Source organism: Aquarana catesbeiana, linkage group LG13 (assembly GCF_042186555.1).
Source record: "Aquarana catesbeiana isolate 2022-GZ linkage group LG13, ASM4218655v1, whole genome shotgun sequence".
Lineage (NCBI taxonomy): Eukaryota > Metazoa > Chordata > Amphibia > Anura > Ranidae > Aquarana > Aquarana catesbeiana.
This window is the reverse complement of record NC_133336.1, coordinates 27200469-27220568: the sequence shown is the minus strand read 5'-3', so window position 1 is coordinate 27220568 and position 20100 is coordinate 27200469. Positions and strand designations below refer to the sequence as shown.

The window sequence follows — 20100 nt, the reverse complement described above, 5'->3', positions numbered from 1 at the left end:
TCAAACAGAAGCAGCTTCCTAGGCTGTAAGGATGGGAGGGTTTAATTCCACTTAAAGGCTGTCAAGCAGATCGGCCTCTACAAATTCAGCGCTGCCTAAAAATAGAGAGCAACTAAGCATGTGCAGAGCAGGGTGAGACTGAGTATTACTGGAGTTTAAACAGTATAGGCACTTAAAGCGGAGTTCCACCCACAGCCGGGCCCCCACAGTTACAATGCCGGCGCCGTGGAGAGGAGCAAGGCTTTATGCGACCAATGGACAGGTGAGTGTCCGATTATTAAAAGTCAGCAGCTGCACTTTTTGTAGCTGCTGACTTTTAAATGGGTGGAATTTTAATGTATTACATAGCTATAGCTGCAAAAGGGGCCAGCCTGAAGTCATCTAGCTGGACTTAATATTCGGACTAAAGCTCCACCTTAAAAGTGCTTGTAAAGGCTTAAGGCTTTTTACCATTCTATGCACAAAGGTAAAAAAGCCTTCTATTTGCAGCAAACCCCCTCCCCCCAGCCCCTCCTAATACTTACCTGAACCCCATCGTGATCCAGCGATGAGCACAAGAGCAGCGGCTGTCCACCTCCTCATTCGCTGAGACAGCAGCGGGAGCAACTGACGCCCACTACTGTCAATCACAGCAAGTGAGCCAATGAGAAGAGTGCAGGGGCAGGGCCGAGCCGCTCTGTGTGTGCGAATGCGAAATTACACTTTACATTAATACATTTTTTATTTATAGCAAAAAAGGGAACTTTATCAAGAATAACTTATAAAGTGTCGCAGATCACATGGTCTCTATCTAACAATAATTACTATGGCGAGTCTATAACTGTAAATAAACCACATTACCAGCTACAGCACTGACACTATTGTATACAGAATTAATCTGAAGACTAAAATGTTCCCTTTTAGCTAATTTCTACCTTTTCTACCCCGTCCCCATTTCTTGCACACTCTTATTCTCCCAACCTTTCCTCATGTCCACTCATTGTAATATTATCCCCCCCCCCCACCCCGGGCAATCTTATCCTCTCCTACCATCCACCATGCACCCCTCTCTTCCTCCAGAAACCAGTCTTACCATGTCAGCTGCTTTCTTGAAGTACTGAAGAGCGGTTTCATTGCTCTGCATCACCGTGTCACTCCCCTCTGAGTACATCTGAAAGACATGAGAGAAGACACAGCTGACCACACAGACACCTCTTGTGACAGACCCAACCAGGACAGGGGCTTTTAGAGGGGACTGCAGTGGCCTCTTGCCTACCGACTATGGGCCCTGGCTTTTAAGGGGACTTTATTCTTGGGAGGTGTGTGCCTGGGGGACCTTTGGAGTGGTCTTGCTTTAGACCCAGGTCCATGTCTCCTCAAAACACAAAGACTCTGGGAATCTAGGAACTGGATACACATTTGGAGACACGGGGCTCAAACCAGCAATGACTGCTTTAGACTCTGAGACTCAGAATAGATGTTAATATAACCAGCTCAAAACAACCTGATGCTGGGGTCTCCTGCTATAATATGTTTAAGGTGTTATGTGTTTATGGTTAAGTATGTCTCTCCCATTGTGTGCCTCTTAGGTGTGAATACCCATTGTTAATTGAGTCACCTATTGTTCCTGTCTATCTGATCATCTCTTGGAGATGTGGTTAATGTTGTGTCCACTTTACCTGGTTATCGAACCATTGTGGGATGTTTATGCTTATGATAATGTGTAATGCACTTTATGTATCCAGAGTTGTGGAATTGTTGCCGGATTGTCTGGGCACTCCCTGGCTAATCAAGGCTTATTGGTAATTAGCGTACTGTGTATGTTTATGTTGGCTTTCCTTAGATGTGCTAATTGTCTAGGATAATGTGATCAAGCTATTATCTGATTTTGCATGGTATATATTCTGTGTGAATTTACAATAAAGCCAGTTCCCGTTTGCACCCAAGCTAGTGTCGTCTAGTCCTTGGGTGCTCCGCTATAATACCTGGTTCCTGGGTCCAGCCTGGAGGAAGCTGTATACTGACGGAAGCATCCAAGCTGGTTGCTGGACGGTCAGTCACATTTTTCTCCATGGGGTCTGTGTGCTTCCTGTACACCAGCAACACATAATTCAAAACATCTCCCCTGGGATATCCCACTCCAGTTCTGTCTCCAACACATGTACAGACCGCAGCTCCTATCTTCTAGATTTTGGTCACAAATGGTGCCTGTTGAATGGGGATGGGGAGGAAGGGGACAACTATCCAACTGCCGATTGCCAGCTCTGCCTGAACTCTTTGTTACCTAAGCCTCTTTGGCTCTTACCTTCCCCAGGAAAGCCATGGCATGAGAATTCCCAGCATTGGCAGCTTGATTGAAGTATTCAAAGGCCCTCTGTAGAGAATTAGTGTTCAGTGTTAATTTGCACAAGGTACACACCCAGCACCGATGAATATACAACATACACACAGTGCACACCCAGCACCGATCCATATACAACATACACACAGTACACACCCATCAATATACAACATACACACAGTGCACACCCAGCACCGATCCATATACAACGTGCACACAGTACACATCCATCAATATACAACATACACACAGTGCACACCCAGCACTGATCAATATACAATATACACACAGTACACACCCAGCACCGATCCATATACAACATACACACAGTGCACACCCAGCACCGATGAATATACAACATACACACAGTGCAAGCCTATCAATATACAACACACACAGTGCACACCCAGCACCGATCAATATACAACACGCACACCCAGCACTGATAAGTATACAATATACAACATGCGCAAAGTGCACACCCAGCACCGATAAATATAAACCATATGCACAGTGCACACCGATCAATATACAGCATACACACAGTACACACCCATCACCGATCAATATACAATATACACACAGTGCACACCCAGCACAGATCATACAGAATGCACAGTACACACCCAGCACTGATCAATATACAACATACACACAGTGCACACCCAGCACCGATCAATATACAATATACACACAGTGCACACCCAGCACAGATCATACAGAATGCACAGTACACACCCAGCACCGATCCATATACAACATACACACAGTGCACACCCAGCACCAATCAATATACAACATACACAGTGTGCAAACCCAGCACTGATCAATATACAACATACACACAGTGCACACCCATCAATATACAACACACACAGTGCACACCCATCAATATACAACACACACAGTGCACACCCATCAATATACAACACACACAGTGCACACCCAGCACCGATCATACAGAATGCACAGTACACATCCAGCACCGATCATACAGAATGCACAGTACACACCCAGCACCGATCATACAGAATGCACAGTACACACCCAGCACCGATCATACAGAATGCACAGTACACACCCAGCAGCGATCATACAGAATGCACAGTACACACCCAGCACCGATCATACAGAATGCACAGTACACACCCAGCACTGATCAAAGAATTGCAATGCTAGACACTAGACACTTGGACATACCTGATGGTTTTGCTCTACTCCACGTCCCCCATGTAGGTGAAGCTGCCCCAGACCCACCTAAAGCATAAAAAGACCATTAATAGGACACAACTTGTGGACAATACATAGAAAAATTAGGGAGAATGTATAAAGAAAAGCACTAGGCAAGTCTGGACCAATCAGATGTCACGGCTGTTTCAAGTTCAGGAGAGAGAAAAAAGCTAAAACTCATTTTTTTTTTTTTTACATAAACCAACGTGTGTGTGTGTGTGTGTCCAGAAGATGTCTGGATCATTTTCCATTACTGTGAGCATAACAGTCCTGTTGTCTGTCTGTGACATGTTAGGTCATCCGTTACAGTATGAAAGTAAAACTATAGGCAAAACTTTTTTTTCATTTTGAATAGATTAAAACCCCTGTCGGATTTTCTTTTGCCATCTCTGTCCCATTGCGTAGATTTCCTTTCACTTCCTGTCCCATAGCCAAAACAGGAAGTGAGAGGAAATCCCTTCAAATCAAGGGAATTCCGTGGGGACCTCCAGGACACCAGAACTAGTGTCCCCATTGGAAGATTTCTCCTGGGGACAGCCCAAAATTTGGGATTTTCTTTTACTTTCAATGATAATGGTAAACAGGACATATAGAGGAGGGTGAATCTCCCTAACGGGGGCAAAGACAGCAGTAAAAACTGACAGGGATTCTAATCTCTCTCCACTACATCCACAATAAAAAAAAATAATACAAAAAAAGTGCCTTTAGTTATACTTTAACTGTGATAATTACAATACAAAGTGTAAAAGGCTGACCTGTGCCTGGACATCTCCCTTCTCCGCCAGAAACTGGTAATACTGGATCAAGTCCTCCTCCAGCATCCCGCTGGCCATGCCTGGGTTCTCCACTTCGTCTGCTAATCGGATCCTCTGTACCACAGTGCCGCCCGTCAATGAGATGTCACTGGCAACTGTAACATGATGGAGGACAGAAAGAAAAATCATTCGATGTTCTACTAGAGAAAAAAAAGTGGCTTCAGGAAGTCCAAGGTCACCTTTCCTGACTGGCCAAACAATGCAGGAATGTCTTATATCATCACCGGGACATCTCCAACCCGCCACACTTTTTTGTTGGTGACCTCAGTGTTTTGGGTGCCCTGGACTGAGAGCTAAACTTCCCACGGTGACCCCCATATGATGGCAGCATCATTTACACTTTGGTTTTTATTCTTGGCAACTCTATGTACTCTATGAACACAAAAAAAAAAAAAAATAATAATATGAATCTTGAACCTGGAAGCTTCCACCCCCTGAAAAAGAGATATACTGTCTCCAAACGTGTTGGGTGTTGCTACATGCTGTATATGCTATAGGTTCTGATATTGTGTATAGAACCTCTTTTTGGTTTCCATTGTATGATCAGCTCTATGTACATTATGTACCTTTTATCATGAATTATGTTTTTTATGCCATTTTCAAATCAATTTAAATGTTTTTAATATCAAAAAGTTTATACAGTTATACAGTGCGTCAATGACCTGTATTAGGTATTCTCTACTATGTGTATAATCATGCATCAATTATTCTGTGTTTTTGCATAACATGTAATAACTCCTTGTTGAAGTATTAACGAAAATGTATTGTGTGGTTCTAATGAACTGTATAAACTTTTTGATATTTGGCATAATGCAATGAGTTAAATAAAAAATTATATGGAAATTTGGAATCAAATTAAAAATTGTTTTATGTTTAATCAACTTTTCCTGCCTCTGTGTGCTTCATGCAAAGTCCCGCTTCTTGTTCTCCCATTTTTTATGTGTTGAATCGGGATGGAGGAGGGGAGTTGAAGGACCCCTGTTACCTCATTTAAAGTCCCACTAACCCCTTCTCTTCTTCTCTCTTTATTTAAATATTTTTATATTTACTAAGGCTATTTGGACATATTGCTGCATTAAAGTCCTGACACTTGGAGGGTACTAGTTTGGCTGTTGAGACCACCCAGTGACGTCATGACTGGGTCTTTCCACTGGTCTTTGCTGTTTGATGGAGGGGTCTGACAGGCTCCTGTAAACATCACAGCGCCCTGGATCCAGCATCTTATGAAAAAACACATCCTAGACACCCCTTTAGATATGCATGCTTCTCTGTGCTGGCCACTGTGTACTGATTACGTTAGCTGTGCAATCTGCTGATCGGATCTAATAAAGTGTAATCAAGCAAATGATCAGCGGATTGCACAGCTAAAGTCTGTACCACACAGTGGTCAGCAGGAAGAAGCCTGCACAACTGAACACTAGCGTGTTCTTAGATAGAATGTTTAGAAACAGCACCACAGTGACTGATGCCGGCCCTAAAGATCCACACTTGAAGAGCAAAGAAAGCCAATAGCAGTGGGAGGCAGCCAAAAAAAAAAAAAAAGGATGAATCAGGTGGATTAGAGATCGAAGATGATTGGAATCCTTCAGACAGGAAATAAAGTTGAGCTCAAGAAAGCTGCTGCAGCTTCAAAGGGTTATATTGTTGGGAGGGAAGTTTGCAGAGGATTGAGAATAATCAGTTTGATACAGGAAGGGACTTGCTTTGTGAGGGAAAGGCTGAAGTTCAACTTTAAAATAAAATTTCATCAGTCCCCGCGCCCCCCCCCTCCCCCACACCGATGGAGTTTACTAATGCCCCAAATACAGTCAGTCAGAAAGGAGGGGCAATGTTCTTGTAATGCCAAGTAGTCACAAGCAATTCCTAAAGCCCAGTACACACGTTCGGCATATTTGGCCCACGAGTACAGCAGCCGGTCCGACAGAAGCTTCCCTCATCAGAACACAATAGTACAGCAGGGGAGATTTCTGTACTAACATTGCATAGTTAGTAAAGCGGCTCCTCTTGAGCTGTCAGTTTTTTTTCATTTAGTCCGCTGGGTTGAAAAAAAAAAAAAAAAAGGACTAGCAGTGTGTACCAGGCTTAAGAGCAGTTCTGCCCAAGCAGTAGGAGCTGAGTGACATCAGAAAGACATGAAGTGTCCTGTCCCAAATAGATGAACAGCAGGAGACTGATGGAGACCGATGCAACAACATTTCTGTAGGTTTGTAGTGAAGTACTCAAGCTTAACATCTCTTCCAGCAAATAAGAGAGTGTGACGTGATCACAGCAGGTTCACAGAAAAACCCCGCTAAGGTTTAGACTCACACAAGCACTCTGTCAGGGGCCGTCATCCTGCTGTGATCTTGCTCCACTTTTACATACTGGAATAACTCAATCAGCCACTTGCCTGCCAGCTATCTGGGTCAGTGCAAACCCTCTCTTTCTGATGTATGTCCTCCACCTACTCATCATATACATTTGCTAGTACAGGTGGAAGTCAGAGTTAGCAGTGTGCTTTGATTGTGACAGAACACCGGAGCTAGCAATGGAAACACACAAAAACATGACGCAAAACTCGGAGAGATGGGAAAGGAACCCAGAACCCCAGCGCTGGCATCCTCTCCAGGCCCCTGCAAATGCATATTATGTATATATATATATATATAATATAGTTTGAAGACACTATAACTTTTGTGCAAACCAATCAATATACGCTTATTGGTATTACATACATATATACACACACATATATACATACACACTCTAATGAATATATATTTTTTAAACAAATGCTGTTTGTGTAAAGGTTTATAAAAGATACAGAAAATGGGACTTTAAAAAGGTGCCAATAGAAAAAACACAATAGGTTTTTAATTACAAATACATTTTATTGATTTAAAAAAAAATTATAATATATATATATATATATATATATAAAATTTGTATTTAGTTATAAATTCATACACTATTACAGCCACTTTTACTCAACATGTTTCGCTCTGCAAGAGCTTCTTCAGGAGAGATTTTTAGTGCTGCGTGAAGTTTAATACTGTAACGAGAATATATAATATTACCAATTGTGGATAACATTAAAACATCATTACAAATTCAGTTTCAGTGATGGTGATAAAATGATAAATTTTACATTTCAAAAAATCATCAAACTATTGTCAGGCCTGAGACTTTTTTCAAATGTAAAAATTTTCATTATCACTGAAACTGAATTTGTAACGATGTTTAAATGTTATCCACAATTGGTAATATTGTACAAAATCGTTTGTTGGTAATGACAGCTTCAAGACGCCTCCTGTATGGAGAAACTAGTCGCATGCGTTGCTCAGGTGTGATTTTGACCTATTCTTCCACACAGTCTTCAAACCTTGAAGGTTCCGTGGTCCTCTTCTATGGACTCTGATCTTTAATTCTTTCCATAGATTTTCTATTGGATTCAAGTCAGGTGATTGGCTGGGCATTTCTAGTAGCTTTATTTTTTTTTCCTTTCTTTGAAACCAATGGAGAGTTTCCTTGGCTTTGTGTTTGAGGTCATTGTCTTGCTGAAATGTCCACCTTTGTTTCATCTTCATCATCCTGGTAGATGGCAGCAGATTTCTATCAAGAATGTTGTGGTACATTTTTCCATTCATCCTTCCTTAAATGATATGAAGTTTGCCAGTACCGTATGCTGAAAAACAGCCCCACCCCATGATATTTCCATCTCCAAACTTCACTGTTGGTATTGGGTGTTTTTGGGGTGATGTGCCATTTGACTTCCAAACATGGTGTGTACAATGGCAGTGGTCTTCAAGCCTGTCCTCAGGGCCCACTAACAGGCCAGGTTTTATGTATTACCTTGGGGGAGAGGCAGACTAGAATACTGCAATCACTGAGCAGCAAATGATATCACCTGTGATGCATTTCAGGTATCTTTCAAACCTGGCCTGTTAGTGGGCCCTGAGGACAGGGTTGATGCCTACTGTACTATGGCATCCAAAGAGGTCAATTTTGGTCTCATCTGACCAGACTATATTCTCCCCAGTATTTCACAGGCTTGTCTAAATGTTGTGCAGAAAACTTTAAAACAAGCTTCAACATGCTTTTTCTTCAGCACTTGCGTGGTGAGCGTGCATACAGGCCATGGCAGCCGAGTCCCAACAAGACAAATTTGGAGGTGTATCAAGTAAATAGATAAATAAATAAATACCAACCCAATGTCTCTAACAGCAATTGGTGCTCTGCCCTCCAACCTCGCATACTAGTGAAAACAAAAGGAAATTCTGATCCTAGGAGGGAGTAAAGCTCCCATATAGGGTGGCAAAGCAGTTAATACAGGCAGAAACAAGAATTGATGGATGCTGAAAAAAGCTTATATTTATTACAAAAGGCACGTCTGGACTGGGTAATCATGGATGTGCAGCGTCAATGCTAGTCCACAAAGGATAGTGAATTATGAGGAAAATCTCCTCTATAGCATCAAACACTGACTTTTGCAGCGCACACATGCCCCGGGGCTACCCATACAAATCTAAATGCTGCATAAATATAACAGTGCACTGTGTGGTCAAAAATTCACTGGAAAGAATCAAATTGGCCATAATAAGCACAAATTGGGCTGCATGTGATTGTGGATGGAAATACCTGGAGACAATGTAGCAGTCCTCCAAGCTGGAAGTATGGAACAAGGGAATGTCGCTGAGCCGTGCAACTGTCCACACCTATTATTAGACAGGGTACCTAGAGTTAGGGGGTCCTCTAAGGGATGTGTATGGAGTGGGGGAGCGAGCGGTCTTACCCCATCAAGGCTGGTCCGTCAGGCAGTTCTGTGTATTGGCTCCAGCTCCCAATGTTCAAGAAACTCCAAATACCTGTAGCTGAGTGCATTACTTATTGTTTTCTTTCAAACAATTGTACCTGCCAATTCCAGGTCTTTCTGAAGCTCTCCACAAGTGAATCTTGGACAACTCTTCTGATAATTCTTTTCACTCCTCTGTCAAAAATCTTGCAAGGAGCACCGGATCGGGGCCGGTTTATGATTAAATGATTTTCTTTCCCCTTCTGGATTATGGCCCCAACAGTGCTCACTGGAACATTAAGAAGTTTAGGAATTCTTCTGCAACCAATGTCATCAGCATGTTTTGCAACAATAAGGTTGTGAAGATCTTGAGAGAGCTCTTTACTTTTTACCCATCATGAGAGGTTTCCTGTGTGACACCTTGGTAATGAGACTCCTTTTTATAGGCCATCAGATGAGACCAGTTGATATTCATTTGCACTGACAAGGGGCAGGATTGCTTTCCAATTACTGATAGAATTCAGCTGGGCTCTTGGCTTTCCATGCATTGCACCTCCCTTTCTTCAGGTGCTCAATACTTTTTCCCTGTGTCAATGCATTTTATTACATATAACTTCATTTCTGAATGTGTTTGTTTTGGTTTCTTTGTATGTATGGATTGCTACTGACATGTGGTAAAAATTTCATGTCAATGGCACCTTTAGAAATCTATTTACCTAGAAAAATGGTGACGTGTTCAATACTTATTTTACCAGGGAGAGAGAGATTTATATAGATAGATAGATAGATAGATAGATCTATCTATCTAAATAAAACAACACACACAAAAACATAAATTATATGACACATTTCCTGCATTTTATTACAATTTACACTTCCTTACCATGATTTGCCACCAGGCGGTAATGTGTGAGAGCAGATTCGCAGCTCTGTAGTACTCCGATTCCGGCCCAATATCGATAGCCCTACAGCAGGGAGAATACACATTAGAACCAGTTATCACACCAACACACGTACGCTACAGAGCACCTGTGCTTCAGTTTTTATTCATATTTGTCAGGGAGGAGTGTGGGAAAGGCAGACCTCATAACTGACCCATCCAATAAACGTCCTTTATTGTATTTTGGAAGTGGCCGCCTTAGGCCTGCTACAACCGTAAGACACCCCCTTCCTTTCCTGCACTGCTGCTCTAACATAGCTGAGAGATAAATACTTCTGGGTGGAGATACTCCTGATAATTTCTGCCACAGAAATGTGGAATATCAACTGATGAACCACAGTGATTGTATTACTGCAGGTCAGGAACTGAAACATCAGACTTACCAGAACCATGTGTGCGATCAGGTTTCCTCCCAACGCTCCAAACGTGTAATAGACCAGAGCCTGGAGGGGATAAAATTCCAAAGTGACATTGCATGTACATACACAGACTGCAAAACATACATACACGGACTGCACAACGTACATGCACGGACCGCACAACGTACATGCACGGACCGCACAACGTACATGCACGGACCGCACAACGTACATGCACGGACCGCACAACGTACATGCACGGACCGCACAACGTACATGCACGGACCGCACAACGTATATGCACGGACCGCACAATGTACATGAATGACTGACAAGGGAATTACCTTCGCCTGACTGCTGTTCACCCCTAATCCGGAGGCGTACAGATATCCCAGAGCCTAGAGAATAAGAAGATGGTGAAAGGCTTATAACAAATGGTTTAGAAACAAAAACAGTGAGATGCAAATACTATAATGCCATGTCTAAGCTTTAAATAAGAACCCCTTAAATAACCAGAAATATACAGAAATGCTATGGAAAGTGGTCAGACTGCAGGCGAGCAACAGAAGATAGCCAAAGACTGTGGTTATGGCACAGGAGATGGTCAGTGACTACAGATCTGCTATACAAACTGCTGGAGACAGGGAATATACTTTAAAAAGTGTTTTTTTTTTTTAACCTTAATGCATTCTGTGCATTAAAGCTGAATTCTAACTTATTTGCACTAGAACTAAATAGAATGATCAATCCCAGCCTAGATCATACCTCTGTACCATGTTGCTCTGTTGTCTGCAGATCCCTCGATATTCTGGATTTAGTTTTGTCCAGTGGCAGCCGCAACCCCCCCCCCCCCCCCCCAATCCATGCTCCCGACCCCTAATCTACATGCAGGGCGCCAGACGCATGGATTTCAATGGTTTTTTTTTTTTTAAGCACAAGATTAGAGCCTGAGGCTCTCATTGGCTTCAAAAAAGGATGGGCTTGGGGCCCACTTCCTGTTCGGCCAGGAGGAGAAGCAATGCCTGTAATGGGAGACAGAGCGGATGAGTGGGAGACGATGCGGGGAGCAGTGCGAGTACCTACCAAGGCCCGGCCGGGGGCGGGGTGGGAAGAGGTTTGTTTAACGCCCACCCCCCCAAAAAAAACCATTGAGCACCAGCTGGCACTGCCTGTGTCTTTCTATCACGTGACACTCTATATCCTGCAGATAGACTATCCCTTCCACAGCCACTTCCTACAGTGACCAGTGACCAGACCCACCTACATCAACTCCCAGAACAAGTGACTCCCATAGCTCACACTGAAGCTACAGAAGCTCAAAGGATCATGGGAGATGTAGTATCAGGACTGGAAAAGGAAGGAAGCGGGAAGTCAGAGAACTTAGAAATTCAGCCAGGAGGATGATGAGTGATATCACAGACACAGAAATCTGCTGTATAAAGCCAAGTTACACAAACTGACAGCGGGGTTGTGGTTTCACGTGTACAATTATTAGTTACATAGTAGGCGAGGTTGACAAAAGACAAGTCCAACCCATGTGTGTGATTATATGTCAGTATTATATTATATATCCCTGTATGTTCAGGTGCTTATCTAATAGGTTCTTGAAGCTATCAATGCTCCCCACTGAGACCACCGCCTGTGGAAGGGAATTCCACATCCTTGTCGCTCTTACAGTAAAGAACCCTCTATGCAGTTTAAGGTTAAACCTCTTTTCTTCTCATTTTAATGAGTGGCCACGTGTCTTGTTAAACTCCCTTCCGCGGAAAAGTTTTATCCCTATTGTGGGGTCACCAGTATGGTATTTATAGATTGAAATCATATCCCCTCTCAAGTGTCTCTTCTCCAGAGACAATAAGTTCAGTGCTCACAACCTTTCCTCATAACTAAGATCCTCCAGACCCTTTATTAGCTTTGTTGCCCTTCTTTGTACTCGCTCCATTTCCAGTACATCCTTCCCGAGGACTGGTGCCCAAAACTGGACAGCATACTCCAGGTGAGGCCGGACCAGAGTCTTGTAGAGCGGGAGAATTATCGTTTTATCTTTGGAGTTGATCCCCTTTTTAATGCCAATATTCTGTTTGCTTTGTTAGCAGCAGCTTGGCATTGCATGCCGTTGCTGAGCCCATCATCTACTAGGACCCCCAGGTCCTTTTCCATCCTAGATTCCCCCAGAGGTTCTCCCCCCAGTGTATAGATTGCATTCATATTTTTGCCACCCAAATGCATTATTTTAAATTTTTCTACATTAAACCTCATTTGCATCTATTTTGGGGAGGAAAAGCTTTAATCCTTCTTTAAGGTAAAAAAAAAAAAAAAAAAAAACTTCTGCATGCAGCTTCACCCACAGCCCTTACTTATACTTACCTGAGCCCGATCAAGTGATGTGCACAAGAGCAGTGGCTCTCTCAGCTCTCTCCTTATTGGCTCAGGGACCCTCCCTCTTTACTGGCTGTGACTGACAGCAGCGGGAGCCAATGGCTCTCGCTGCTGTCAATCACAGCCAGTGAGAAGGGAACAGGGGGCAGTGCTGAGACGCTGTCTGTGCGTTAATGGACACACAGAGCCACCTCGGGAGTGAGCAAGCACGAGTGCCCCAATAACAAGTGGATTGCTATAGGAGCATGAGCCAGGAGCACTGGCGGGGGAGCACAGAAAAGGAGGATCGGGGCTGCTGGATACAAGTCCACCTGTCAGTTTTTCAGGTTGTCCTGATCAGACATGCCATTCACCACTATGGACTGGTGGGTGTAAATGGACTGGTGTCTGTTTACACCTGCCTACTTTAGTATGATCTAGCCTGCTGCAAAAAAAAAAAAAACCCTAATGCTGCCACCAACCCCAAGGATATCCAACAACACATTACATTTTTGTTCTTGGGTTTAAATATACTTTAACCTCTTCACGCCAGCCATAAGCATATATATGGGCCTCTCTGTGGGTGGGCCTTAAAACAATGAATGGCTGCATACGCGCATACCAAAATGTAAAACAATGCTGTGCCAAGAGCATGCACCCTCTGCGCTCCCAGCACAGTTACCAGCGGGTAACAGAAAGCTCCCGACCGCTACTTGTGATCGGGAGCTTTCCGATCATGTGACCGCTGTGACAACTAATCACAATGGTCACATGACTGAAATGCTTGCCTCCTCCTCCTCCCAGCATCTGAAACCTCTTAAAGGGCCGGGAAGTGTCGGTGCTAAGGGGTTAAGGTCAGAACAGCACATCATTCTGGGTTGCTGGGTCAGATTAGCTAATGTTTATATTATAAACCCCCCCCCCCCCTCCCCCAGTGATTTTAACCTTCTACTCCAAATCAGTATCTATTTCAGTGGGGTCCCTATGAGGGTGAAGACCCAGATGACACCATCAAGTAGCACTGTGGCAGGCTGGGGAGGGGGGGGGGTGGAAAGTCACACAGAAGTGCCAACCTGCTCAGTGCTCTACTGCCTGTCCTGCTGTCACCACCCTGCAGCGGCAGGACAGAGCACTGTGGCAGGCTAGTGGAGGAGTGACACCATGTTTTACCGCATCAGGTGACACCAACCCTAGTGACACCACTGATCTAAATTTGTTAAAAGAAAAGAAAAAAAGGCAATCATTGGCTACATATTCAAACAGGTGGAAAATCTTTATGGAGAGAAGATAATCTGTCCTGGGTGCTGCCACACAGAAGCCATGTGTGCATCAGAAAAACACTCAAAACAGCTCGGAACAGTATTAGAAGCCATACTGAAGATAGGTGAATATGAAAAACAGGAAGTGTATCAGGAAAAATTATTACCAGGAACAAATAGGAGTTGGCAGCGAGGAGAAGTGTCATGTTCTACAGCTCCAAATCACAAGGCCAGCTTACCGTCTGTCCTCTGGGGGATCCCTGCTCGGTCAGTTTTACCAGGAGATCTTTAGCTGCAGGAATATCTTGCTTTATGGGGTCCCCAAACAGTAAAGCATAAGCCACTTTCTCCATAGCTTTCACATGATTCATGTCTGAAGCTTTGATGAAGTACTGGAAGGCCCTGCAGGGAGAGGAAAACACAGAGGGTTGGACAAGGCACTGAACCACCAAGCTATTGCATCCTGCTAGAATAAAGGCCCATGAAGCTATATAGCATCACACATCAATGTAAGATGGATCTTCTCCCATTGAACATCAATGTAAGGTGGACCTACTCCCATTGAACACCAATGTAAGATGGACCTTCTCCCATTGAACACCAATGTAAGGTGGACCTTCTCCCATTGAACACCAATGTAAGGTGGACCTTCTCCCATTGAACACCAATGTAAGGTGGACCTTCTCCCATTGAACAGCAATGTAAGGTGGACCTTCTCCCATTGAACATCAATGTAAGGTGGACCTTCTCCCATTGAACATCAAATGTAAGGTGGTCCTTCTCCCATTGAACATCAAATGTAAGGTGGTCCTTCTCCCATTGAACAGCAATGTAAGGTGGACCTTCTCCCATTGAACAGCAATGCAAGGTGGACCTTCTCCCATTGAACAGCAATGCAAGGTGGACCTTCTCCCATTGAACATCAATGTAAGGTGGACCTTCTCCCATTGAACATCAATGTAAGGTGGTCCTTCTCCCATTGAACATCAAATGTAAGGTGGTCCTTCTCTCAATGACCATCATTTTAAAGTGAACCTTCGGCCACCGACCAACAGTGTAAGGTGGACCTTCATTTAAAGGGGTACTTGGGCTAGCTAACCCACAATCGGAGGATACTTGATAAATCTAAGCAGTGCATAGTCTTATAAAGAAGCTAGGCTAGAGTGCAAGATGGGTGGGGTGTTGGGAGAACACACAATATACACACACAACATACTCCTTCTTCTGAGATCTCTTTGTGCTCCCATTCAGGATCTTCATGCCCAGCTGGTACAGGTCCTCGGCTTCCTGCATCTGCCGCCTCTTGCTAGCCTGTTCTTCCGCTGTGGGCATCAGAGACAGAAAGTATCAATACTGCAGTCCTTGTACAACCCAAAATACGCATGACAGTCCAGAAAATTCTTATCACTAATGGGCACACAATGACTTCTTTAGTGGCAACCACTGCTGTCCCTTCGGCACTGAGGACACTTCTTCCTGTGGGAATGCAGAATCCTCTAGTGGTGGTTCTAGCTAAGGACTGGGTCTCCTGAAAATCATCTAAACAAGCTGCTGTGTGCCATTATGGCAACCAGGAGACGGCTGGCCAGCTGTGGAAGTGTGGGAGTCAGAGCAGAAGTGAAAGGAGTGCTTTCAGGGAGGGGAAACACAGTCGTGATAGAAATGAGAATATAGGTGCTGGTGTTTATCTCCCACTTATTTAGCATGAGCTAGAAGGTGTGGGAATTGGGACTAATCTGGGGTGTGAAGATGCAGGAACTGGGACTGATCTTACATAGATAATCAGGTTGAAAAAAGACACAAGTCTATCTAGTTCAACCATAAAAATAAAAAAAATAAAAAAAAATATCATACAATCCAATATACACAATCCTATACCCACAGTTGATCCAGAGGAAGGCCAAAAACCCCAGCAAAGTATGATCCAATTTGCTCCAGCAGGGGAAAAAATTCCTTCCTGATCCCAGAGAGGCAATCTGATTTTCCCTGAATCCAGGCCTTTCCTAAAGCAATCTACTGAGCTGGCCAGAACCACCTCTGGAGGGAGTCTATTTCACATTTTCACAGCTCTTACTGTGAAGAAACCTTTCAAGATTTGGAGATGAATTTGCTTTTCCTCCAGGCGTAAAGAGTGCTCCCTTGTCCTCTGTGTTGACCATAAAGTGAATAACTCAACACCAAGTTCACTTTATGGACCCCTTATATATTTGTACATGTTGATCATATCCCCCCTTAATCTCCTCGAAAGAGAAAAAATTCAGTTCCTCTAATCTTTCCTCATAGCGGAGCTCCTCCATGCCTCTTATCAGTTTGGTTGCCCTTCTCTGCACCTTCTCCAGTTCCCCGATATCCTTTTTGAGAACTGGTGCCCAAAACTGAACTACATATTCCAGATGAAGTCTTACTAATGATTTGTACAGGGGGGGGGGGGGGGGGGGGGGGCAAAATTGCTCTCTCTCTGGAGTCCATACCTCTCCTAATACAAGAAAGGACTTTGCTCGCTTTGGAAACCGCAGCTTGGTATTGCATGCTATTATTGAGCTTATGATCTACCAAAACCCCCAGATCCTTCTCCACCATGGATTCCCCCAGTTGTACTCCCCCTATTATGTATGATGCATGCATATTCTTAGCTCCCAAATGCATAACTTTACATTTCTCAACATTAAACCTCATCTGCCACTTATTTGCTCAAATAGACAGTGCATTGAGGTCGGCTTGTAAATTGGAGACATCCTGTAAGGACTAAATTCCACTGCATAGTTTGGTGTCATCTGCAAAGACTGAAATGTTACTTTTAATCCCAGACCCTATGTCATTTATAAAGGTATTAAAAAGAAAGGGTCCCAGCACTGAACCTTGGGGTACAACACTGATAACCTTAGACCATTCAGAGTAAGAATCATTAACCACGACTCTCTGAATTCTGACTTTTAGACAGTTTTCTATCCATTTACAAACGGATATTTATAAGCCTGTAGACTTTACCTTACACATGAGCCGTGTGTGGGGAACTGTGTCAAACGCTTTTGCAAAATCCAGGTATACCACGTCCACAGCCACCCCTCTGTCCAAGGTTTTACTTACCTCCTCATAAAAAGAAATCATATTTGTTTGACAACTTCTGTCTGGTCCTGGTCCAGGTGCTTTATCCACCTTTATTCTGTCTAAATATTTCTGGACCATATCCCTTTTGAGCCATTGTGGATCATTTGGGGCTGTGTCACTACCACCCCCATTATGGACATGAGCTCCCCCATGCTCCTTTGTATACACAGAACTGAAGAATGTATTTAATAAATTAGCCTTCTCTTTGTCCCCAGTCACCCACTCTAGATTTTTTTTGTAAAGGGCCTACATGCTCAGACCTGACCTTTTTACTATTAATATATATGAATGCTTTTTGGGGGGTTTCTCCTATCTTTTGCAATCTGTCGTTCGTTTTGAATTTTTGCGCCCTTGATTTCCATTTTACATATCCGGTTATATTCTTTGTAACATTTAAAACAACAATAGTGTTCCTTCATTTTTATATTTTTTAAAAGCTCTTTTCTTGTTTATAGCTTTTTAAACATTGGCCCGTGAGCCACATAGGTTTTATTTTTAGCCTTTTAAACTTATTACCCATGGGAATATACTTTGCAGTGAGGTCCCAAACAGTCTTTTTGAAGAATTCCCATTTCTGTTCTGTGCCCATTGATGCCAATATTCCCTCCCAGACTAAGACCTGGAGAGCAGCCCTCATCCTTGGAAAATTTGCTCTTTTAAAAGTGTTTTTATCTTTCACGTATGTGTGTTTTGCTTACAGCTAACATCAAATGAAATCATGTTGTGGTCACTGCTACCCAGATGTTTCTTTATATGAACATTAGTAATAAGCTCTGCATGGTTTGAGATTATCAGGTCCAACACAGAGCATCATTCCTAGTTGGGGCCTCAAAAAACTGGAGCATAAAATTGTCCTGTAATAGGTTCATAAATTGTTTGCCGTTTGCCCTGATCTGAGGTGGGAAGGTGCAGCAACTGATCTCTACTTTATCCTCGATCTTCAAACTAAACGTGTTTAAATTTGCTGCCAGAAGTATTACTATGAAGGAAAGAAAGAAAGAGAAAAAAAAAAGAAAAGAAAGAGAAAAAAAAAAGAAAAGAAAGAGAAAAAAAAAAAAGAAAAGAAAGAGAAAAAAAAAAAAGAAAAGAAAGAGAGAAAGAAAAAAAGAAAAAGAGAGAGAGAAAAAAAGAAAGAGAAAAAAAGAAAGAGAGAGAGAAAGAAAGAAAAAAATATATCTAGATAGATATGAGAGAGAGAGAGAGAGAGAGAGAGAGAGAGAGAGAGAGAGAGAGAGAGAGAGAGAGAGAGAGAGAGAGAGAGAGAGAGAGAGAGAGATTATATATATATATATATATATATATATATATATATATATATATATATATATATATATAGATAGATAGATTTTATCCTCGATCTTCAGTAAGATAGCAGAATGTTTCCCATAATCAGGATTGTATTATATTGTGAAGACATCCTCTAAACCAGGGGTCCTCAAACTACGGCCCTCCAGCTGTTGCGGAACTACACATCCCATGAGGCATTGTAAAACTCTAACATTCACAGACATGACTAGGCATGATGGGAATTGTAGTTCCTGAACAACTGGAGGACAGTAGTTTGAAGACCCCTGCTCTAAACCAGTGATTAACCTTTTTTCAGTCAAGGCACCCTTTAAAATTCTGCATGATCTCGAGGCAGCCTATTCTAAAAAAAGATTAAAAAAAAAGCTAAACTTATAGGTTTATACAATACAGCAAAATCCACACACGTAGGACACCCGGCGTTAGAGGCGATTTATTCTTTCAAAGCAAATACACCACAGCAGGGGAGGAGCAAACAAGGATGCTGTTCACATTACCAACGTCCTCCTTATCACCTGATATCACTGGTTGTTAGAACACTGGCGACTAGAAGGTCCTAATGGTGCACAATGAAAACCTGTGACTTTGTGTAACTAAAAAGGCAAAGCTTGATCCACCTGCTGACTTGTAAACAATTTTTGGACAATGTTTAGGCATTTTGCCAACACACCCCTGAGGAAACCTCAAGGCACCCCTGTGTGCCTGTGGATCCTGGTTGAAAAAGGCTGCTCTAAAAACACTCACTTTCACAGAAGCCCCACTTTAGGTCTCTCTTGTAATCGTGGGTGGTGGCGCACCACAGCCTGCCGTCCTCCCGCCCATCCGATGTACACTCGTCATATTCCTTGTCCATGAAGAGGAAAGGGAAGTGACATGGCTCCCCGTCTGCTGTCCCTCCGATGGCAGTAGTGACTGCAAGAGAACAAAGGAAGAGTTATATATCATGCTTTGACAAACAATTTAAAAAAAAAAAAAAAAAAAAAAAAAAAAGGAAAGAAGAAAAAACGCCTACATTGCAGCTTACAGGAATCTGCGGAATATTTTCTTTGATGACCCAAATTCTACCTATTACTGTAATGGTTGTGCAACTTTCATACTTTACAACACATTGCAGGGACAGAAGGATATCGGTGTGAGGCAGAAAAGATCTGGACGAAGTGCACTTTATCCTCTCCTGAATGCTGTGGGTGGCCCTGCATGCTGCCTGCCCTTGATTAGCGTCCGGCCATAGTGTTGGTGGGACACCATGCTTCCTGGCCCTAAAGCTTAATTGTTTGTTTTGGTGCTGATGGCTGGTCCGCACCATTTTTTTTTTTTAACCCTGGAAGGATTTACCCCCTTCCTGACCAGGCCCTTTTTTGCGATACGGTACTACGTCGCTTTAACTGACAATTGCGCGGTCGTGCGACACTGTAACCTAACAAAATTTACGTCATTTTTTTCCCCCACAAATAGAGCTTTCTTTTTTTTGATCACCTCTGCGGTTTTTATTTTTTGCGCTATAAAACAAAAAAAGGAGCGAATATTTTGACAAAAAAAAAAAAAAAAGCAATAAAAGCGTATATTGATTGATTTGTGTATAAGGTATTACGTCTATAAATTAGGGAATAGATTTATGGCATTTTTATTATTCAA

At 42.9% G+C, this 20100-nt stretch overlaps 1 protein-coding gene across 1 annotated transcript in view; it reads right to left on the bottom strand.

The window, feature by feature from the left end:
- The window catches only part of SEL1L (SEL1L adaptor subunit of SYVN1 ubiquitin ligase), a 65125-nt gene that overhangs the window by 26908 nt on the left and 18117 nt on the right, over window positions 1-20100 (bottom strand). Inside the window, 10 exon segments of the mRNA XM_073609668.1 lie at window positions 1073-1150; window positions 2285-2353; window positions 3521-3577; window positions 4306-4460; window positions 10020-10101; window positions 10460-10519; window positions 10780-10833; window positions 14292-14454; window positions 15269-15374; window positions 19210-19377. Coding sequence (XP_073465769.1) covers window positions 1073-1150; window positions 2285-2353; window positions 3521-3577; window positions 4306-4460; window positions 10020-10101; window positions 10460-10519; window positions 10780-10833; window positions 14292-14454; window positions 15269-15374; window positions 19210-19377 — 992 coding nt within the window.